Source organism: Channa argus, chromosome 18 (genome assembly GCF_033026475.1).
Source record: "Channa argus isolate prfri chromosome 18, Channa argus male v1.0, whole genome shotgun sequence".
Taxonomy (NCBI): Eukaryota; Metazoa; Chordata; class Actinopteri; order Anabantiformes; family Channidae; genus Channa; species Channa argus.
The window spans coordinates 9,753,599-9,760,811 of record NC_090214.1 but is presented as its reverse complement, the minus strand read 5'-3'; the positions used below and the strand labels follow the sequence as shown (position 1 = coordinate 9,760,811).

The window sequence follows — 7,213 nt, the reverse complement described above, 5'->3', positions numbered from 1 at the left end:
ACATTAACTCTAGTCAGAGACCCAAACATTGAGCCAAGGTGTGTGTTCATTCTGTCACGAGTTTAATATGTTGGCTACTAATTAGTCACCGAGACATTAAATAAAAGTGAAGCTTTTATTTATAGATGTATTATTACTGGGTGATATTATTAAATGTAAAATGTTCTTTCTAGATTTGCCCAGAGCTTTAAGCTTTAATGAAGCTGTTGCACTGTGAAAGGATATTTCAACTGACTGTCGGCTACTTTATCTTGTATGGACAAAATCATTCAAACTGACAAAGCCCAATGACAATGGAGGACAAGCAGCTTTAAACATTAAAGGTTTTATTCATAGCATAGGTATAGGTATCATTAGTGTAGCTGTCCGTCTGGATTTCAGCTCTCAGACAATGTACTGATTTAAAATGTGTCTTTAAATATAAGTGTGAAAAACAAGTGTTACTCCTCCCAATTTAACATTATATTTGTAATTGCATCCTGGTCACAAACTCATAGATAAGCATTTTCATTGAGACAATAATTAGGTAAACTATAGTCTAGATGAACAGATTAAGTGAGCTTAAAAATAAGTCTCTTCTCACTGTCAATATATTTATTTAGAGAAAAAAGCACAAATGTATTTACATTCACATGTACAGTAGCGTACAATACAATTTTACAATTACACAACTCTCCAGTACAAGGATAAAGTGACAGATTGTGGTGTGGAGCGATGCAGCTGACCTCTCTTGGTTACTACTGACTGTACAAATCTTTGACTGGAGGTATTTTTCACCTGAGCTGATGAGACTATGCTGATGGGGAAAAATGATTTGTAGTGATATCTGACACTCCTTCAGTTATTACAAACTATGTGTCAGCAGTGTTACTTCAGCATTTTAGCTTCCAATGTACAAACATTAAAACATCCACCTGCTGAGATACTGACTACATGATAACCAAATCCATAAGGCAACACATTTACATATGTCTGTGAGGCTTCATGCCCTCACTGAAGCTGCTTCTCATTCAGAAGCTCGCTTTCACTTCTCCACTACATCTATAACCTAAAGTGCAACGTTGCTCTGTGTGACTGTCCCCCAACATTTCTGTCCTCATAGCACCATGGTAGGGATGTGGTGCACCAGGGGCATTTGGTGCTGGTGAGGCATTGCAGTAATCTGTGGGGGAGGAGGGGAAACTTGAGGGGGGACGTCGGGGCCAGGCGCTGCTGGTTTGTGCCGTGCGCTCTTCTGGTGCGCCCTTAGGCCCGCAAGCTGGGAGTAGGCGCTCTGACAGACGTGGCACTTGTAGGGACGCTCCCCAGTGTGCAGACGAACGTGGTTGCGAAGGGTGGAGGACTGGCTGAAGCGGCGGTTGCAGAAGCGGCAGACGAAGGGCTTGTCCAGAGTGTGAATGCGCATGTGGGAGCGCAGGTTGCTGCGGGAGTTGAAACCGCGATGGCAGATGACGCAGCGCATGCGACCAGCGGCGGTGGCGGAGGAGGAGGAGGAGGAGGAGGAGGGGGAGCATGAGGAAGGGCCGTCACAGCAGTGGGAGTCATCTGAGGGCCGAAGAATGACAAGAGACGTGAATCACACCCTTCTCAAATTGTCTCATGTGTGTGCTACTAGCCAGTAACCTTTAGCAAGAAAACATTTTCACACTATTGTAAAACTTCTACCCACCATTCCTGCTTTTCTTCTGATGCTCTTCATCCATTCCGGGAACTCCAGGGATTCCCAGGAAAGTGTTGTGGGTGTTTCCATACCAGACAAGAAGCTCCTGGTCGGGTGGGATGGTCTGAAGGAGAAACAAAACAGGGGATAAATCAGTTAATCAACACGAGTGACCACCCGACGATCAACTTCAACCAATTACAAAAACCCCTTCAGTCTAGGTTTTGGTCAGCAGGCGGCGCCGCTCCAATAAACTGTCTTAACGGCCTCCAATAAACTCCCCAAAGAGCTACCTAAGGCCTAGGCCATGTAAATACAGTTCCTTTGTGTAATTTATTGAAAGCTAGAAACATGTTTCAGTTCTCACCTCCACCGCCTTGTAGAAAATGCTGCTGCCGATCTGCACCACCTCCAGGTTTTGCTCTTGCTCATTTCGGGCGCACTTGATGTAGGTCATCCAGCTGCGCTGATCCTCCTGACTGGCATCGATGAAATAACGCACCGTTCCGTCTTCATTGAACACCTGAGCGCAAAAAACAAGGAAGACAAGAAAAAACCCACATTAAGTTTGCTGGATAAGTGTAATGCGCTACTGCGAGAGAAGCAAATGTTTCACATTTATCGCATCTCCGAGACCTCTGCTGCAGGCAGAAAAAAGAAAAGATCGTGTGCTTTAGAAAATTTTGTGTATCAGCTCACCTCCCACATGAGGTTGTTATTCTTGAGAAGGTCCACGTGTTCAGGGGACAGAACTCTGCCTGTGAAAGGGCCCATCTCGGTTCCTGCTTTGATCCAGGTCTTTGAGAAGATGCCCAGACCTTCTCCGGGGATCGAGCTCTGTGCAATGATGACTTCACTGGGCAAAACCAGACTGGACAGTTTCTGCACCTCTGCAAACACAAAGAGGAGGTTTGAGTGAGCGAAGTGAAAAGTAAAGTAAATTTTAGCGGGATTTGCACAGATGATTTGATTTGGTAACTGTGTCTTCAGACTTAATGTCAAAATAAATTTTAAAATTACATTTCGAAATACATTTTATGAAAGCAGAGACTCAACGTTTTGTTTTTCGTTGTAGACCAAAGTAAGTGGTGTGAAAAGTCCTGAATTGACTGGATCTTATTTTAGTCACGAAATATTAAGCTACACACGATCCTCCGTTTAATTCGATTATCTAGTTGAATTGACCGTTTTTGTGGTGGAGAAAAAACCCTTTGGGAAGCATTTTTATCCCCATGTGAAAAAAAAAATCGTGCGCTTCTTTAATGTCAAAATCAAAGATTTTTTTTAAAATGCGAAGCTGCGAAAAAGCCCGACCAAATAGGGGTTAAATGGTCCACTATTGCCCAGTGTCCAACAATTTGTCATGCTTCAGATGTGATATTCATTAAAGTTTACTGGAAAAGAAACGGCTAATTCCAAATTCATTATCCTTTTAAGAACTTTGTAGCAATAAATTTGCTCTGAATGAAACGAGGACTTGTTTAAAAGACTCAGGAATTTCTGTAACAAAAAAAATGGAAAGGCGATTAGATGGTTGACATGCAATGAATAGCATTAGATTTAGCCTTCACGGTGCATTATGCGAGGAACAGCAAATCTTTTAAGGAGAGAGAAAGAGAAAAGCTCTGGAGCCCCATAGCTGCCAAGAGAGGAAAAGAGACTGTCCGGAGATTGATGAATGCGGGATAAAAACCCAGGACATCTTAAAGAAAGGAAACCTTTCTCTCTCTCTTAAGTGGAAACTTTCCCAGGTCAAGCACAAAGTTAACCAAATGAATTTAACGCCCTGCGTCTTTCTTTCTGCGGCAGTAACACGCCGAACAAGTCTCCAAACTTCGGGTCTTGAAGCTTTGGACTGGTTAACGCGTTAAATGGGTCGAAATAAAAGCAGCAAAATGAGGGAAACTTTTGGAAAATAAGTGTTCGAGGAGCTCTTATGGTTTTCCGGACTTGATGCGGGATCATCTTCACACTGTAAGTGGTTACATAATTGTTTAATTCAAGTGTCACATTGAAAAAACTGAGTAAAAGGCGTCTCGGATGTCTATGATGTAAATGTAAGCATGTATATAATAATGTGCTTATTTAAAAACCCATTTAGGGCCATAAAGTTTCAAAGACGTTATGAGGTTAAACAAACACTCAACACTTAGGCTAAAGACGCAGTAACAACTTTCAGACATGAGTATAAATATGATTAAACCTTCAGCAGCTCAGCTCACCTCCGGCGAAGGACTGAGCCAGCACCTCGGCAGTGAAGGCGGTCTTGGGGCTGCAGCTCTGCCGCTCCTCCGTCAGGTGTTCGCCCAGCACGTTCCTCCACCTGCCGTACAGGAAACTGTGCAGGATGTCCGAGGTGATAACGTCCGACAGTGAACGGCTCGGACACTTAAATCCAGACTTGAGAGCCAAAGCGTCGGCGGGTAGAACGGAACCCATAATTTAAAAAAGAGAGAGAGAAAGACTAAAAGTGGATAAGAGAGTGCAAGTGATAAGAGAGGTGCTGCTGCTCGCAGAGCGAAGGAAAAGTGAGAAGACTTTGACACACGGAGCCGTCCCTCTGCTACAGACCGTGCGTAAAGCTGCCCTGCCTGGTTGCGAGGGTCTCTTTATATAAGCGGCTGTGTGACCCCTGTCTAATTACTTATTAATGACACACCCCTCACCGTGTGGACCTGCCTGCAGCGCAGTTGCAAACCACTGCAGGAGAAGGAGAGAGAGAAGGTGGCGCAACCTTTACACACAGTTTTACTAATTATTTGCAATTTCAAAATGAACAGGGCAACAGCCGCCTTTTAGGACCGAAGTCTACAAAATAATAAGCGCAAGTTAAGAACAGCTGTAAAAGTTGTAAAAAATATCACAGAGGTTGGAATCTATATTCCTCGTAAACATAACGCAATGTGCAAAACTTCTTTCACAGTGTGAAAACAGACTTAAGAGGATAAAAGCCCTGCTGCTGTCAGTTTAAGTGATAAGTTGAGTTTTCTGTCCGCAGAAGTGGGTCATTGAGTCTGGGAGTTGCTCGTCTATTTTCTTCTCAGGCATTTATCATTCATGCCTTGGTAATATTAATTTTTTTTTCTTTTGGGGGGGGGGGGGGAGTTAGCGCGGGAATGACAAGAATGGAAACAAGTTCGAAGTGGATTTTTTTTTACAGCATTGTTCGCATGCAAAAATGCAAAGCTGTTTTGACGTGGTTCACTTTTTCAAGCCCTTGTTGAGGTAAGCGGTTTAATATTCATTGTTGTTCGGAGCCCCCTCGGTATTGTGGCGACGTTTAGATCAGTATATACGGCCCTTTCTTCTCTATAGTCCCAGTCCTCTGTGTTTTTTCCTCTCTTGCCTATTTTTCGGGCTTGATGGACTGGGGCTAAATGGGCACTTTTCCTTCTTTTCCAGCAGAGAGGACATCTTTATTCCATCCCCGGCTCACAGGTTTCCTATTCAGCGCCCCTCCAAGTAATGTCAGGGCCCTGAAAAGTGCTGCAAATCAATCTTTCATGGTGTTTTGAGGACAATTTGACATCCATGCACTCCTCTTTTCACTCCAACAACTACAAGGGGATTGTCCGAAAAAAACTTGGGCAACTGGAGCTCTCTCTCTCTTTCTCCCTCTCTTTCCCCTGGACGAATATGGACTATGGCAATGTAACGGGAAAGAAGATGTGGCAACTAGATACAATAGCGGAGATTTTTTCCCCCTTTGGAGTTGCAGAGATAGTGAAAAGGCAAGGTGAGTGACAGGGCACGAAAAAAGATTACTGTGAAACAGCTGCTTTTTATGAGCAGGGCCCCTCCTACGTTTGTCTCCTTTTCCCAGATGAAATTTCTCTGCTCTTTCAATGGGATTCTTTCTCATCTAGATTGATTTACATTTATAGCATTCATCGCACAAATCCGAGGTAAATGGCAGGGACAGGGGGGCGGGGCCGCTTCTTTATTAAAGAGGAATTAAATGAATTGAATTGGGGTAACGCATGGATTTGATTTGCTTATTTATGCATTAACCTGTGGCTTTATTTCGAGCTGGTAAAGCCGCGGGCACGACAGCAATGGCAAATCATCCTGCTTTAGGCGTTCCATTGTAAAACAATTTAAGCTATTATTGTGTCCATTTAAAGCTTATCAATTTAATGTGGATGATTGACAATTATTGCACAAAGAATGCGGTAATTGTTTTATTTCAAAGAGCCGGTGGGAAACCTATCAAAGAAAAGCATTTGCTTGTGGATAAATGGCGGATTTTTACGCTCATCGGCAGAGAAACGACAGCCTGGAGAAAGAGTGGACAAAACACGTTAAAATAACTAAAGCGTAATGGCAAAGATCCCAAATTAAAAGATAAAATGCAACAAATGAGGTTTGTTTTGATTTTTTCTTCAAATGTTTGCTGTTTAAAAATAAAAGTTAGTCGGAAAAAATGGTGATTTGTCCTAAATAAAACACTTTGTATCGAAACACATGTTGCTTAAATAATCCCAGTCAATGTAAGAACCGCACACACTAGCAGCTGGGGGCGGGGGGGCTGTGCAGAGTCTCTCGGGATCCTCCACAGTGTCATTAAAAACAGATTAAGGTAGCTGCCACAGTGTGGAGGACACTGAAGATCGGCTAATCTGTTGCAAAGGTGAGTGAGGTGGATTCCCTCCCTCTAAAAAAGGACCCCCCCCACTTTTTTTTTTCTTGTTGGACACCTGCTGGATGTGGAGGTGTGTGTGTGCTCGCACCTTAATTTACACCACAAGGAAAACAGTTGTTGAGCTGCTGAGCTGACGCATTTATGATTAAAATATTAAACTGGAAAATTTGGGTTTGTCGTCAGTTTCCTCTCAGAATGAGGTGTTATGAGCGATTTTAATGTAAAAACACCGAAACCTGCAGATGATGTCAGAATCCCAGTGATGGAAAATATCTCAAGTACTTCCATGTTATACGTTTAACTTAAAATCTATTGTAGTTTTAAAAGAATATTGCATTTTTACTCCACATATATCTGACAGCTTTGTTTATTTTGGGGATTTCTATTAAAACAAGTGCAATTAACTAGGAGCAGTGTTAGAGATTAAGGCATCTATCAAGAATAATACATACAGTATATAAGATGAGTACTTTCATTTGTGGCTCTATTACTGCCCAAATAAAATTTTACAGACTATTTTTCCATTGTGGTATTGCTACTTTTACTTAAGTGTGTAATTAACTACACAGAAAACTGAATTGTTGTAACAGATACAAAAGGATTAAATAAAAACATTCATTGCTACAGTTTAAAGAGGAGCTATTGTGATTGGTTCTGTCAGTGAGTTTACTTAAGTACAGCAAAAAATATTACAGGTAAATGGCCTAAATTTTATATTGTAAAAATAGATAAATGTATATTAAGTGTCTAAAGTAAAACAACTGACTTTATTTTATTGTCTGTTGAGCACTTTAATCTACAGCAATGCATCATTTTCTTAGAAAATGTGTTTTGTGAGTAAAATATGAAATCTGAAATTAACATTTTAAATCTTGTAATGTGCTTTTCTTAAGACAATGTCAGAGATTATT

General features: G+C 41.7%; 1 protein-coding gene across 1 annotated transcript; it reads right to left on the bottom strand.

Moving 5' to 3' along the window:
- Positions 1-329: 329 nt before the first annotated feature.
- Positions 330-4,207, bottom strand: LOC137104284 (PR domain zinc finger protein 12-like). Its single transcript, XM_067485249.1, has 5 exons — positions 3,883-4,207; positions 2,360-2,550; positions 2,028-2,183; positions 1,670-1,784; positions 330-1,545 (listed from the first exon to the last, which is right to left on the bottom strand). The coding sequence occupies exons 1-5, from the start codon at positions 4,097-4,099 to the stop codon at positions 1,097-1,099; spliced, it is 1,128 nt and encodes a 375-aa protein (XP_067341350.1). The 5' UTR covers positions 4,100-4,207; the 3' UTR covers positions 330-1,096.
- Between the last annotated feature and the right edge of the window lie 3,006 nt (positions 4,208-7,213).